Genomic DNA, 15,204 nt, shown 5'->3' with positions numbered 1-15,204 from the left:
GGGTAGGAGGCAATAAGGTAATGCGGGACTGTCAGTATCTTTTTGGAGTATAGTGCCTGTGTTTCAAAATTGGGCGTCTGCTGCTGGTATAGCAGAGTCAGAGGAGGACTTGCCCAAAATAAACTCTTCCAACAACCTCAGTGCAAGGATCACGTGCCATTGGGTTTTAACATACACTTGATAAAGGGTGTGGACGTTTACAATGGATGTCATCTGTGTGGTCTCTTTTACCCACAGGAACGGGAGAACTTTGGCAGTGATGGGGCCAAATTGGTTTTATAACTGTGCAGTGAAAAGGCATTAGTTGGATTTCTGTTTCTGGCTAGAAGACTATCTCAACATGGGGAGGTAAGTGCTGGGCATCAATCAGATTTTGGCACTATTGCCAATTTAAGCATGTTTAATTATTCTCAGTGTGATTTGTTAGAGCTAAAGGACAAAAGTGAAAAGACTTGATGTTGTGCCACACCGTCAACATAACACCCTCCCCCAAAATCCAGTGAGCTGGTTTGACAGAAAGCGAGCATTAATGCAAGAATGATTAAAATGGAACTTAATCAAGGGCCACATATGCTTTTGTCTGATAGGGTGTTGCCTGATGTCGACACATGATAACATTCTGCAAACAAATAAAGAGATGGAGAGAGAGAGAGAGAGCTAGAAAAAGGGAGAAAGAAAGAAATTCTGCTGGGCAATCCAAAAGAGTAGTAATAATAATAATGGTGGTATTTGTTAAGTGCTTATTGTGTGCAAAACACTGTTCTAAGCGCTGGGGAGATACAGGGTGATCAGGTTGTCCCACTTGGGGCTCACAGTCTTAATCCCCATTTTGCAGATGAGGTAACTGAGGCACAGAGAAGTTAAGTGGCTTGCCCAAGGTCACACAGCTGACAAGTGGTGGAGCAGGGATTCGAACCCATGACCTCTGACTCCCAAGCCCGCACTCTTTCCACTGAGCCACACTGAGTAGATGAGAGGGATTCAGAAGTGGAAATTTATGCAAATCAGAAGAAAGCCTCTCCTAATACTCCTTGAAGGAAAGAATGTAGATGCCAACTTCTTTTATATAGTCCATATTAATCCTAGGAATACTATTTGTTCTAAACAATATCCTGGAAATTCAAGGACAGTGAGTTCTAATGCTGTCTTTGCTCTCCTCATTGGGTGGTCAAGGATAGTTTCCTTCTTCCAGTTGCTTCAGATGAAAACTTAGGAATTCTGGCATATCTCCAAATTCTCATGGGTCCCAACCAGGAATCTTGGAAGCAGGGTGGTGTAATGGCAGGAGCCCGGGCTTGGGAGTCGGAGATCATGAGTTCTAATTCTACCTCTGCCATTTAGCTGTGCGACTTTGGGCAAGTCACTTAACTTCTCTGTGCCTCAGTTGCCTCATCTGTAAAGTGGGGATTGAGTCTGTGAGCCCCACGTGGGACAACCTGATAACCTTGTATCTACCCCAACGCTTAGAACAGTGCTTGACACATAGGAAGCGCTTAACAAATACCATCATCATCATCATTTCAGATGTTTAAAGCCCCCTGGGGAAAAGTTTCCTGTAATCAATCAATGGTGTTTATTGAGAGCCCTGCACGCAGTAAGCACTCAATAAATACGATTGAATGAATGAATGCTTGGGAGAGTGCAATACAACAGAGTTGGCAGACATGTTCCCTGTCCACAATGAGCTTACAGTCTAGAGGAGAAGACAGACATTAATATAAATAAGTAATTTGCAGCTGTGTACATAAATGAATCACTTTCAGATATGAAATAAATGCAGTGGGGCTAACGGTGGGGTGAATACCAAATGCTTAAAGGGTACAGATCCTAATGCAGAGATGACTCAGAGGGAGAGGGAGTCGAGGAAAAGGACATAATCGGGGAAGGTCTCTTGGAGGAGTTGTGATCTTAATAGGGTTTTGAAGGTGTGAAGAGTCATTGTCTGGCATATATGGAGCAGGAGGGAGTGGTAACGGGTCGGCGGCGAAATAGAAGAGAGAGGGAGGCACAGAGAGCAAGTTGGCTCTAGAGGAGCAAAGTGTGCAGATTGGGCTAGTAGATCATTGAGGTAAGCTAGGAGAAGGGCAAGTTTTAAAGCCAACAATAAGGAGTTTCTGTTTGATGCAGAGTTGGATGGACAACCACTAGAAGTTCTTGAGGAGTGGGGAGACATGGCCTGATTTTTTTTTCTTTTTTTTTTTAGAAAAATGATCCGGGCAGCGGAGTGAAGTATGGACTAGAATTGGGAGAGGCAGGAAGCGGGGAGGTCAGCAAGGAGACAGATGCAGAGTCAAGGCATAAATTTAAATATTAGGTGTGATTATTTCCATAACAAAAGTAGCACTACAGGATATGCATGGCCTAGTGGAGAGAGCATGGTTCTGATCCCAGCTCCGTCGCTTGCCTGCTGTGCATTCTTCGGCAAGTTGCTTCTCTGTGCCTCAGTTTCCTCATCTGTAAAATGAGGATTCAATACCTGTTCTTCCTCGTCCTTATATATGAGGATGGGATGGGATTGCAGTGGGACAGGGATTGTGTCTGACCTAAATAATTTTTATCTACTCCAGCACCTACAACAGTGTTTGACGTGTAGTCGGTGCTTAACAAATATTATCATCATCATTATATTGGTATACAGCACACCCATCGTGAGAGGAAGTTGGGATAGGTTGGGGAGGAAAATGAGTGCTTCTCAAAGTGACGATTTAGGACAAAGCTTTTCCTAGCAGACTGGCTTAAACTGTGGACTCTGTATATATGTATATATGTTTGTACATATTTTTTTACTCTATTTTATTTGTACATATCTATTCTATTTATTTTATTTTGTTAGTATGTTTGGTTTTGTTCTCTGTCTCCCCCTTTTAGACTGTGAGCCCACTGTTGGGTAGGGACTGTCTCTCTATGTTGCCAATTTGTACTTCCCAAGCGCTTAGTACAGTGCTCTGCACATAGTAAGCGCTCAATAAATACGATTGATGATGATGATGATGGACTCAAATTTCAGGATCAGCATCTCCTGCCTGTTACCCGCTTCCTGGCATTTCAGCATCTCCCCGGTGGGGTGTCCTCGAATTCTCAACTCCACCCTTCGCCAAATTATTGTCATCGGAGTCCTCGCTGCCACCGTGTCTCTGTTGTACTACTCTGTCATCATAATCCGAAATAAGTACGGACGACTGTCACGGGATAAGAAGTTTCACAGGTGAGGACAGAGAATGTGCGTCTTCAAGAAGCAGAGCCTTTCATTTTACGCCTCTAAAGGCTTTTTTTTTTTATTAGGTTAAGATCTAAACAGCAGCTGGTTCTGTGACCTAGATGTGGCTATTCCAAAGGATACAGCGTGGCACGGGAAACCTTAACTGGCAGTGCAGCCTATTTCCCGCTGAATTCGTGATACGTGATCTTGGAAGCGGTTACTTAAACATATGCTTTAAATATCATCTAACTTCTCATCTGCTTTCCGAATCACCATTTTGATATTTTGAAAGCGAGACGTCTAGAGAAGCAGCGTGGCTCAGTGGAAAGAGCGCGGGGTTGGGAGTCAGAGGTCATGGGTTCTAATCCCGGCTCCACCACTTATCAGCTGTGTGACCTTGGGCAAGTCACTTAACTTCTCTGTGCCTCAGTTACCTCATCTGGAAAATGGGGATTAAGACTGTGAACCCCATGTGGGACAGCCTGATTACCTTGTATCTCCCCCAGTGCTTAGAGCAGTGCTTGGCACATAGTAAGTGCATAACAAATACCAAAATTATTATTAAAGTATTTAGTTTGACTCCTTCAGATTGTATACCCAGTGATCCACTTGACCATTGTAAGCCCTGTAACTTCTGTAAATTAATTTTCATTACATTTACATAGTGTGTGGTCAGAAGATATCCGGTTTCCACTGCCTTTTGATTCCTAGACAGCTCGGTGTTTATTGCATAGCTTAAAATCCATTGTTTATAGCGATGTTTCCTTGACATTTAGCATTTTGTGTGTTGAGTTTCAGGCGACTATTGGGTAGGGACCGTCTCTATATGTTGCCAACTTGTACTTCCCAAGCAGTGCTCTGCACACAGTAAGCGCTCAATAAATACGATTGATTGATTGATTGGTTATTAGGTAGAATCAAAAATATAAATATAGCATAATGATTTTTCTTAATTGCATGTGGTTTTGGTCCTGCAAGGTACCTAGCCCGAGTTACTGACATCGAAGCTACTGACACCAATAACCCCAATGTGAATTACGGTGTGGTGGTGGACTGTGGTAGCAGCGGCTCTAGAATTTTTGTCTATTGCTGGCCCCGACACAATGGCAACCCACATGATCTGCTAGACATCAGGCAAATGAGGGACAAAAACCGAAAGCCGGTGGTCATGAAAATAAAACCAGGTATGCCTTTTGATAAATTCTGGGTGGTTTAATAGTATTTTATAGCCAATTATCTGTAGTTCACCAGTGGCCAATAGAAGTTTTTTTTTGTTTTGTTTTGTTTTTTAGTTAAAAACAAAGCTGTAATCTGATACTGAAAATGAGGACTACTAATTTTTCTTCCGAGTAGCAGCTTTGTTTTCCGTTCTTCTGGAAATAACCTTTTGAATTTACTTTAAATCAGGGAGATTCTTTAAATCTTTTTGAGGGTCCTGAAAACAGCCAGCCCAATATTATAGCTATATAACTCAGAGAGACACAAATACACACACACACACACACACACACACATGCACACACACCTCTCTTTCCCCCCCCACTCCCAGCCCCATTTTATCTCCAAGTCTACAGAGTAAGGTGCTGTGGTATTTATTCTGTCTTAATTCAGGACTAGTTTTAGGAGATGAGAATTACTTCTTATGGATTATTCTAAAGGAAATTTTAAGACTGTTCATTTTTGTTAGTTGAAATCTCTTGCAACAATATTGAAAGTCTAAGAATAGAGAGGTATAAAAAGCCTTTCATATTGCAGTCAACTGGGGATTTTTTGTGTAGTGCATTTTTTAAACACAGTAAGAACTCAATAAATATGATTGATAAAAAAAAACCTGATATAGCAGACCTGATGTAGGCCAAAGTCTGAGGCTTTTGCTCAATGAACACAAATCCCTAGCGTAATTTTGGGACTAAAAGGAAAAACCTGATTTCATTTCTCTGACTGTAATCAAGAATTGTTTTTTCCTTGTTCAAAAAGTCAGTTTTTAATTTTATTTTTTTTCTAGGAGCTTTAATGACTTTGGGGAAATTTTGAATTATTGAACTGTGAATGTCAGTGACAGTTTTTCAAAATTCTTTTGAGTGAACTTGTTTGGAAACATTCCCACTAGAGTCCTACGTAGCTTGGTCCCAGCCATCTCAAATCATCTAGACCATGGGGCAGGGGGTTGGTGGATTTCCACAAAATCCAGGTGGGTTTAGAAATCCCTGTTACCCTGTCAATGGAAGAACCAACTCACATGGATGAGTTTGCTGCATAGGCAAACTGGCACCTCTCAAAAGTACAGTCCAGGCCCTCTTTTTGACCTGGCCTGGACTCAAATGCCTCGAGTTGACAGGGGGCTGGAATCAGAACTGGGACAACATTTGATCCATTAATTCCCTAGATCTTCTAAGCCCAGATTTGAACAAAAATTGAGCAGTAAACAGCAGCTTCTTAAATGAAGGAAATAAATACACCACTGCCTTTGGAGCTGTCATAAAAATCAACATTCTTGTGTCCCTATTTGTATTTCACTCACCCAAGCTCTTAGTACAATGCTCTGCCCATATGCATTAATTGATTTGATGGAATTTGTGGTTGGAAGAGTAGTTATTTTTATAAGGCTCATCCCATTTTACAATTTCATGGCAATCTGTGCACATCCAAGAGTGGATCATTTAGCAAGGGGATCATTTATGATTGTCTTGTGGTTTGAAGGACTGATTGTGCCTCTCCAGTGTCCACCTGTCTCGCAGAAGATAATTTATTCTTCAACCGAGTATTTGGTGATGAGCAATATTTAACTGACAGCTCCAAAGACTGTAATTGACTTTAACCAGCCAGAGTCTGTTAGTCTGCGAAAATATCAACCTAAAACCTCATGTACTTTTCTTCATGTGTATGGAATTTTCATTAGCAGCTTGGACTTCTTCCCATTTGGTTTTTTAGGTATATCAGACTTTGCTACCTCCCCAGAAAAAGCCAGTGATTACATGTCCCCACTCCTGAATTTTGCTGCAGAACACGTACCCCGGGCAAAACACAAAGAAACACCTCTTTATATCCTCTGTACAGCTGGGATGAGAATCCTGCCTGAAAGGTAACCTTACATGTGTCCCTGTATTTTATTCTCCATGAGTTCAATTGTGGGGGAAAAAAACCCACTATTTAGAGGTTCACATCTGTATGCAGTGCACACTAACTTGAAAAATTGATGCATGATTTAAGATTTTTTTAAAAAAGTACTATTGAATACTTTCTGAGGAATAAATCTTGAAGGTTTTCCTTAACAGAAGAGGTAGGTACGGGAAAGGGACAAAATTACGAGTATAAAACCAAAATGAAATGGATTATTTTCCAGTCAGCAGAAGGCAATCCTGGAAGATCTTCTGACAGACCTCCCAGTGCACTATGACTTTCTGTTTTCTGATTCTCATGCCGAGGTTATTTCAGGAAAGCAAGAAGGTTAGTATGTTGTTATAGCTATACTTTGAAATTTGAAAAGTTTCAACCTTGAAAATACCATTTCTTTTCAGTGTTCAGTTTTGTTAAATCGTCAGATTTATATTTCTCCAGTGTTTGAAAAACCTTATAGAGATCAGGAAAATAGTAGACTTTAATAAAAGTCTCAGGTAGAATCCCCAAAGGGTAGCTCACAAGAGATAAGCATTGGCCTTTTTCAGTGGGAAACTAATGGCCCTATATTTTGGAAAAAATGAGTCTTCTGTATGGGAGTGGAATATGAAGTTATTTGAGTATTATTATGTTTGTATAAATGAGAAGTAGTGTGTGGATTTTTGGCCTCATTAATACAGTGCTTGAAACATAGTAAATGCTTAACAAATGCCACAACTATTATTCGTATTATTTTTATTAATAGTAATGAAAAAATCCATTATCTTAAATGCTAAGCCTGTGTGGGAACATTATAATTAACGGTAATATCAGAATCGTGTCAGTGCTGTTAGTTGAAAGCAGTTGTAAGCATTCAGATTCGTTGTGCATGAATTTTAGTTTTAAAAAAGAGTGTTTATTTCTGATACTTTCATAATATTCCAAGGAATACATAAGTGTTAGAGAGCATAGTGTCTATAGAACTCACAAGCTATTCTAAAAGTTCTAAAAGTTTTTATTTTCTTTTGGGAAATGTCTATAGGTGTATATGCCTGGATTGGTATTAATTTTGTCCTTGGACGATTTGAACATATTGAAGATGGTGAGTGTCAGATTTAAGAGTAAACTTTTCATCTGACAAATTACATTAGTTATTTAATTCAAAGGTTAAAAAAAAGGAGCTTGAATTTATTTTAGCTAAGATTGAGGCACAGTTTGTTCAATGTAGACTTGTTTCCTCATTCACTGCTCCCAGGAGCATAGCAGCTACTTAAACTTAATCTTCCTAGGTTAGTTTGCCCAAAGCCATTTTTAATTAATCACAAGTTTGTGATAGATCTCACCTGAATAGTACAATGAGTTCAGTTTCTCAGTTCTGTCCCAATTCTCCCATGTCCTTTCTAGAGGATGAGGCAGTGGTAGAAGTGAATATTCCTGGTGGTGAAGACAAAGATGCCTTTATCCGTAAAAGGACAGCGGGTATTCTCGACATGGGCGGAGTGTCAACTCAGATAGCATATGAAGTCCCCAAAACTGTAAGCTTTGCCTCCTCACACCAGGTTATTATCTGTACAAATTTCCTTCTTTTTGTTTGGTTTTCCTTTAACCCATATCCATCCATTTTTGTTTTGTTTTCCGAGTCTTAAAGCTTCATTACTGTTCTCACTGGGGTGCCGCCTTTCTACACCCAAGAGAAAGGAGATGGGAGAAACAGCAGTGCACCTCAGCTAAGCCGTTTGTGTTTGTTCATTGAAATCAGCTGGTTTGTTTTGCCAAACTTTCCTAGGACTTTAGTTCTCTATGTATGTATCAGTATATGTGGTTTGAATATTTGAGGGGTTTTGTAATCAGATTTTTCTCAACAGGTAATTTAAAGCCTTTATGGTGCCCGAAAGGCCATTTCATCATATTTTTCTTGGTAGGGCTAGGCCAAACTTTATGACCCAACCAGATGACTTTTTGCATTTCAGTAAATGTTTGGGGGTTTCGTCCCATCGTGATGGAGAAGTTTTTAATCTCTTGTTTTGGGACTTCTACACACATCTTTCCATGTGCACCCTTACTTCCCCCATCCTCCCCAAAACACACTCACACACACACACACAAACACATACTCATTCATTTATTCACCCACTCACTCACACTTATGCTGTCTTTTCCAGCAGGCAATACAGCCCTCACCAGAAGATAAGAATTCTGGATTGTTTTTCAGTGGTGTCTTGCCTTGGTTGGGTGGCCTTGCTGCACTGGTCATTTTTTTTCCTCAATCTCCTCATTTGTAAATAGTGTAATCACCTGTCTTATACCTCTCTCCCCAAACGAGAGCTTGGAAATTGTTCAACTTTCCTTGGAGAAAGGGGCTTGGTAAAAAAAAAAATAGGGACACAAGGCTTTTCTGTCGCTGGAACTCCTTGGTTCCACTACAGAACCCACACCCCTCATTCTAAGTGTATCTTAAAATTGAGGTCACCTTAGGAACCATTTGGTGATTTGAATTCAGAAAGGTGTTTATAACTATTGCGGGGATGAAAAGAGCGTAAAGTTGCTGAGACTATTATCGATCTTACAAGGGCAGGGAAATAAAGTTTGAACATCCTCTGCTCAAAATGCTATATCTTTCAGGGCTCAGATGCTGCTTACAACTTTTCTTAATATTAAAGTACTGTTATTTTGATTTCTACAGGAGGAAGTAGCCAAAAATTTGTTAGCTGAATTTAACCTTGGCTGTGATGCCCACCGTACCGAGCATGTGTACAGAGTGTATGTAGCCACATTCCTTGGCTTTGGTGGGAACGCTGCTCGCCAGAGATACGAAGATAGCATATTCTCCAACACAATTTTGAAGAACAGGTGCTGCATCTTCAGCCCTGGGGTCATTTGGGAGCAAATGAATGAACCTGGTTTTCTCCTTTCAAAAAAAAAAAAATCCAAGTGAAGTGTGAAAGTCCTAAGAGAAAGACTTAGTTATTACCGGGACTTGAAATTTTATCTGCACATAGGAAACTATTAAATTCTCCATCGTGATTGGTCTGTTTGGTGACTCTGGCCATATTTTGCTCAATCACTGGTATTTATATTGAGTGCTTATTTGTGTGCAGAGAACTCTACTAAGCGCTTGGAAGAGCATAGTAGAAAAAAGAAGGTGTAGACCATCTCTGCTAAGAGTTTACAAACTAGAGGAAGAACAGAATCTTTCAACCGAAGGGAAGTGTACACACTGGGCAGTTGTGAATACTAGCTGAAAGTTGGGACATACATGCCACAGGCAGCAGGATTATCCTATTAGCCAAGTATCCCATCCAAACTCTAGAGCAGGTTTGTGTGTATGGGTGCCATTGCTTTTCCCAGCCACCTGGAAGTATACTCGGCACACCTAAACTTTGAGTGATTGTTGGTTTTTTTGTCAAAATAAATCTTAGTTCTGCACCATGGAGAATCAACCCTGGGCCCAGCTCTTTTTAGATACACCCAGTTCTGCTAGAAAATGTGTCTCCATGACATGGTTTGGCCAGAACATTCTCAGGAAATTAGGGAACGTTGGTCTGACAACATGAGCCCTTTTGCCTACGGGACACCTGTGTGTCAGAAGAAACAGTTGTGCACATTCATGTGGTGTCAAAGACTTGAGTACTTGGGAGTAAATTTTCCTTAACGTGCAGTTCGGTAAATGTGGGTTTTTCTTAATGCGGCCCCCGGGTTTTAGGAGACCGGGAGTACGTCATGATAGCCAACCCTGTTGCTCTTTCCCCTTTAGGCTTTTAAATAAACAGACAGGCCAGACACCCGAGTCTCCGTATTTGGACCCATGCCTACCCTTAGACATTCAGGATGAAATTCAGCAGAACGGACAGACCGTACACCTGCGAGGGACAGGAGACTTCACCCTGTGTCGGGAGACCATTCAGCCGTTCATGAATAAGACAAATGAGACGCAGACCTCTCTCAATGGAGTCTACCAGCCTCCAGTGCATTTCCAAAACAGTGAATTTTATGGCTTCTCAGAATTCTACTACTGCACCGAGGATGTGTTGCGTATGGGGGGAGATTACAGTGCTGCTAAATTCATTAAAGCCGCAAAGGTAATCAGGTCATGGAGGCTTAATGCTCCCAACAATCAGTGGAATTTATTGAGTGCTTACGGTGTGCAGAGCTCTGTGAGAAGCGTTTGGGAAAGTACAGTACAATAAAGTTGGTAGATGTGACCCCTGACCACAGGGAGCATACCCTCTGTAGGGGGAGACAGTAATTAAAATCAATTTCAACCTATAAATGGTATTTATCGAGTGCTCACTGTATGCGGAGCACTGTGCTAAGTGCTTAGGAAAGTACAGTACAACAGAATTGCCAACTTGTACTTCCCAAGCGCTTAGTACAGTGCTCTGCACACAGTAAGTGCTCAATAAATACGATTGATGATGATGATGATCTACCCTGCCCACGAGGAGCTTAGAGTCTAGAGGGGTAAATAGTAAAATAAATTACAGGCATGTACACATGTGCTGTGGGGCTGAAGGTGAGCTGACTCAAATGCTTAGAGGGTACAGATTCAAGTGCGTAAGTGAAATAGAAGGGAGAGGGAGTGGAGGAAACGAGAACTTAGTTGGGGAAGGCCTCTTGCAGGAGAAGCAGGGTGGCCTAGTGAATAGAGCATGGGCCTGAGAGAAGGTTCTGTGTTCTAATTCTGGCTCTGCCATTTGTCTGCTGTGTGACTATGGGCAAGTCACTTAACTTCTCTGTGCTTCAGTTACCTCATCTGTAAAATGGGGATTAAGAATGTGAGCCCCACATGGGACACGGACTGTGTCCAACCTGATTAGCTTGAATCTACCCCCAACCTTAGAACACTGCCTGGCACATAATGAGCGCTTAGTAAATACCGTAAAAAAATGACTTTAACAAAGCTTTGAAGGTAAGGAGAGTGGTGGTCTTTTAGATTTGAAGGAGAGAAGTGGTGCCAAGACAGGGAGGATAGGGGCAAGGGGTCGGCAGTGAGATAGATGAGAGTGATGTCCAGTGAGTAGGTTGGCATTAGAGGAAATAGTAGAGTATAAGAGTATAGAGTATAAAGTGGGCTGGAAAAAGTGGTCAAAAAACAAACTTCCTTTTTTCCTCTTTTCATCTTCATTGTAGCAGAGTCCATTCTTAGCATGCAGTTGGTGAATGAATTAATAAGGCTTAGGATTTTTTTAAAAAAATTAACCATGAATAACCTTTTTTAATCAATACTCAGTAGCTCTGTAATAATAGGATTTCTCCATTATCCTGGTGAGGTGGCATGGCACAATAAGAAGGAATTCTTTCCCTTATTGATTCTAGGCCTCAGTTACCTCATCTGTAGAATGGGGATTAGGATTGTGAGCCCCCCGTGGGACAACCTGATCACCTTGTAACCTCCCCAGCGCTTAGAACAGTGCTTTGCACATAGTAAGCGCTTAATAAATGCTATTATTATTATTATTATTATAAGAATATGTGCGTAAGTGCTGTGGGCCTGGAGTGAACAGTTGTTTGGAGGACTGTACTTACAATCCAGGCATGTTATCTTCCCATTCTGTGAAAGATAGGGTGGATAGAAGGGTAAAGGGGAGCGTGGGTAAAGTACACTGTAACCTGGTTCTTTGGCAAACAAATGCCCCATTTCCTTCAGTTTCAAGGGAGAACGCAACAAATGCACTCTGGTTATAGAACGCAAAAGAAACTAGACCATTTTAAAGGTGTTATTTGTGATCATGAATGATTTGGCCAAGGTTGAAATGGTTCCGTGAATATTTGAAGCCTTTTTTGAAACCTACATGGGTTTTGATGCAGATTGCAACGTCCTTGCATAGACACGAACTCGGATTAACTTTTCCACCTAATGGTTATTCTCGGGGTGGGGTTTGTTTTAGGATTACTGTGCAACCAAGTGGTCCGTCTTGAGAGAACGCTTTGATCGGGGACTTTACGCATCTCATGCTGACCTTCACAGGCTAAAGTGAGTATTGGTCTGGCCAAAAGCCAGAAGCCTGAAGGAAGACCTAAACCAGGCTAACCTGCTAATCAATCATTCAATCAGTGGTATTTATTGACTGCTTACTTTGTGCAGAGCACTGTACTGAGCACTTGGGAAAGTACAATACAGCAGAACTAGACACGTTCCCTGCCTATAGTGAGTTTACAGTAATCATGACAGAAAATGAAAGCATCTTGTAAGGTGAGTGAGATGCCAAAATCCTGCCTTGACGACTTCTGAGCCAGCCGGTGAACTCTGTCTACCTGCTGTTGGTCTGAGGAAAGCTTCTGGAGCATTTGTTCCACATACAAGTTGGTTATTTTATAGATAAGATCCAGCCCATATGTAGACCACAAGTTAGGCGGACTGTGGAGCATCTGAGAAACGAACCCCGCGCATGCTCAGAACAAGCATTCAGCAGTTTTTCTGGTGCTCCTGAAGCCAGATCAGGCCCACCAGAGTGGTGGTGGGTGGGAAAGGACTCCTCACTTATGTTTTTGTCTCAGACTTTTGCCCTGGACGGCGTTCTGTTGCGGGTGGCTAGAGAGAAAGCAGGTCAGTTTGTAGCCTTATAGTGGCACTAGGATGGCACAAATGTAAGCTAAAATGGAGTGGCTCCCCAGATCTTACTCCAGTCCTAAGGTGGGTAGCGATTGTGAACTTATCCGTGCTAAATGCTTCTCCTCGGCAAATTTCATAGTGGATCTTCTCTTTTTTTCTTCTTGCTTGGCAGGTATCAGTGCTTTAAGTCTGCGTGGATGTACGAGGTATTTCACAGGGGCTTTTCGTTTCCGGTCAACTACGGCAATTTAAAGACTGCTTTGCAGGTTTATGATAAGGAAGTGCAGTGGACACTAGGAGCGATCCTTTACAGGACCCGTTTTTTACCTTTAAGGTATGGCTGTTCGTTGTCGGTTTCCAAGAAAAGAATGCTTTTTCTGCATAGAGCAAGCAAACAAAACACCGCTTTGGGGGAGGTAATATAAATTATAGGTGGCAGCATGAACTTGTAGGCTAGGCAACTAGATCAGCCTGAGTTCTAACCTTGGTTCAGGCTGAGAGAGGGGAAATGGCTTGCGTAAGGACATACAATAAATCATTGTCAGGTTCCCAGGCATAAGTCTGTCTGTCGCAGATATCTGCTCCCCTCCTAGAACTTTTTCCCTCCCTTCACCTCTTCTCTTTGTCTAGTCACCTGTTTGGCTAAGTGAAATACAAATATTTATTATAAAAATGTGGGTGCTGTTGATCTTAAACACAGAATTCTCCTGTGCTGGTTGTTACTGCAGTGGTCAGAGGCTGCAAAAATCCTGTACGGTGAGGTGGTGGTGTTCTCTTCCTACTGTTCATTCCCTCTCATTTTTTTTCCCTCGGATTCTATCCCTTGGCAGAGACATCCAGCAGGAGAATTTCCGGGCCAATCACGCTCACTGGAGAGGCTTTTCCTTTGTCTACAACCACTACCTGTTCTTTGCCTGCTTCCTAATTGTCTTGTTGTCCATCCTGCTCTACCTGCTGCGGCTCCGGCGGATTCACCGGAGGATGCTAAGGAACGGTTCCTCTGCCTCGCTCTGGATGGAGGAGGGCGGCCTCCCATCCCCGAAGATTGGTGGAACCTTGTGAACCTCCGAGACACGGGCTCTGAAAAGGCTCCCTAAGAAAAAGCCATTTTTGCCTCAGGGTTTCTCTTCTGCCCTCCTTCCCCCGCCCCACCTCATTTTGTTGGTCCCTTTAAAACCACAAAGATGGAAAGAGCTGGTCCCCTAGCTGTATTGTTTTCAGCTGTTTTGGAAACAACTTTTAAGATAAAGTGGGGAATAAACTTGGCGTAGTCTGCACAGGGTATATCAGCCCAGAGTTCAAGGCAGGGTGGGGTTATTTTTTACTATGAGGGTAATTTATAAACAGATGCACTTTAAAGTTAGTGGGGATGAAGAAGGTATTTTCTGCCAGAGGAGATGTCAAAACTAAACCTTCAGAGAGCCCCCTCAAAAAACCCTGTTAACTGAGGTTTTAATCTTTCCTCTTTAACCATTTGGAGCAGTCTTCTTGCCCCAACCAATGCAATTGCTTTGATTTATTTTTCAGGTCTGCAGCAAACCATCTTATTGTGTATTTTAAAAATTCCAAACCACCTCCACCAAAGACATGGTGGCTTTTAAAAGCAGTAGGGAGGCGATATTTCAAATGTAATATGTTACCTAGCTCATAAATTATTTTGGGCTCCCTGCACCACAATCTATGCCTCATCCTCAGTTACAGGTGGTGCCTGTAGAAGCTTTATTTTTATATATGGGAAGAGAGTTTGTGCAATGTGCCCTACTGCTGCTAGAGTTGAGGGGGCGGTCAGCAATGCCATTAGAAATCCAAATGGAATTGGGAGAACGTTACAGGTACTAAAAATGGTGATTTGTTTCACGAACATTGTAAAGAAAAAGGATTAGATATTTAAAAAGTGGTAGCAGAGTCAAGACATTTGGATTTTGGGTCTACTCCTCACCCCTTCCCTTTCCCTCATTTAGTTCTATGTACTCTTGGTTTTCTAAAACCTGTTAGCTTTGTGTGTCCAGTGAAGTTTGGTAACTGTTCAAAATGGGTTGCTTTTGTTTTTTAATGGTATTTGTTAGCGCTTACCATGTGTCAAGCACTGTCCGAAGCACTTGGGATAGTTAAAAGTCAATCAGGTTAGACACAATCCCTGACCCACATGGGGCTCACAGTCTAAGGAGGAGAGAGAACAGGTATTGAATTCCCATTTTACAGGTGAAGAAACGGAGGCACAGAGAAGTTAAGTGACTTGCCGAAGGGCACACAGCAGGCCTGTGGCAGAGCCCAGGATTAGAACCTAGGCCCTCTGACACCCAGACCCAGGTTCTTTCCACTAGACCACACTGCTTCTCCCTAGGCCATGTTGCTT

The 15,204-nt window shown here is 41.9% G+C and overlaps 1 protein-coding gene across 2 annotated transcripts; it reads left to right on the top strand.

Annotated features, from left to right (window-relative positions):
- Nucleotides 1-297: 297 nt before the first annotated feature.
- ENTPD4 (ectonucleoside triphosphate diphosphohydrolase 4) lies at nucleotides 298-14,948 on the top strand. Of its 2 annotated transcripts, none has more exons than XM_038746482.1 (12): nucleotides 298-348; nucleotides 3,008-3,205; nucleotides 4,178-4,383; nucleotides 6,131-6,281; nucleotides 6,543-6,646; nucleotides 7,338-7,397; nucleotides 7,700-7,830; nucleotides 8,979-9,145; nucleotides 10,050-10,374; nucleotides 12,184-12,269; nucleotides 13,021-13,182; nucleotides 13,679-14,948. In XM_038746482.1, exons 1-12 carry the CDS (start codon nucleotides 341-343, stop codon nucleotides 13,908-13,910), a joined length of 1,830 nt encoding a protein of 609 aa, XP_038602410.1. In that variant the 5' UTR covers nucleotides 298-340; the 3' UTR covers nucleotides 13,911-14,948. The 2 variants fall into 2 exon arrangements, with proteins under 2 accessions (XP_038602410.1, XP_038602409.1); XM_038746481.1 differs by having other exon boundaries at nucleotides 7,700-7,854.
- Nucleotides 14,949-15,204: the final 256 nt, after the last annotated feature.

Source organism: Tachyglossus aculeatus, chromosome 5 (genome assembly GCF_015852505.1).
Source record: "Tachyglossus aculeatus isolate mTacAcu1 chromosome 5, mTacAcu1.pri, whole genome shotgun sequence".
Classification (NCBI taxonomy): domain Eukaryota; kingdom Metazoa; phylum Chordata; class Mammalia; order Monotremata; family Tachyglossidae; genus Tachyglossus; species Tachyglossus aculeatus.
The sequence above is the reverse complement of the archived record's forward strand: the minus strand, read 5'-3'. Positions and strand labels throughout refer to the sequence as shown.

Bases quoted from the DNA above. Each gene is read 5' to 3' on its own strand.
- ENTPD4 (XM_038746481.1), top strand. The intron at 9,146-10,049 runs GTGCTGCATCTT...TTTCCCCTTTAG, and splicing joins AACACAATTTTGAAGAACAG to GCTTTTAAATAAACAGACAG. The intron at 13,183-13,678 runs GTATGGCTGTTC...ATCCCTTGGCAG, and splicing joins ACCCGTTTTTTACCTTTAAG to AGACATCCAGCAGGAGAATT.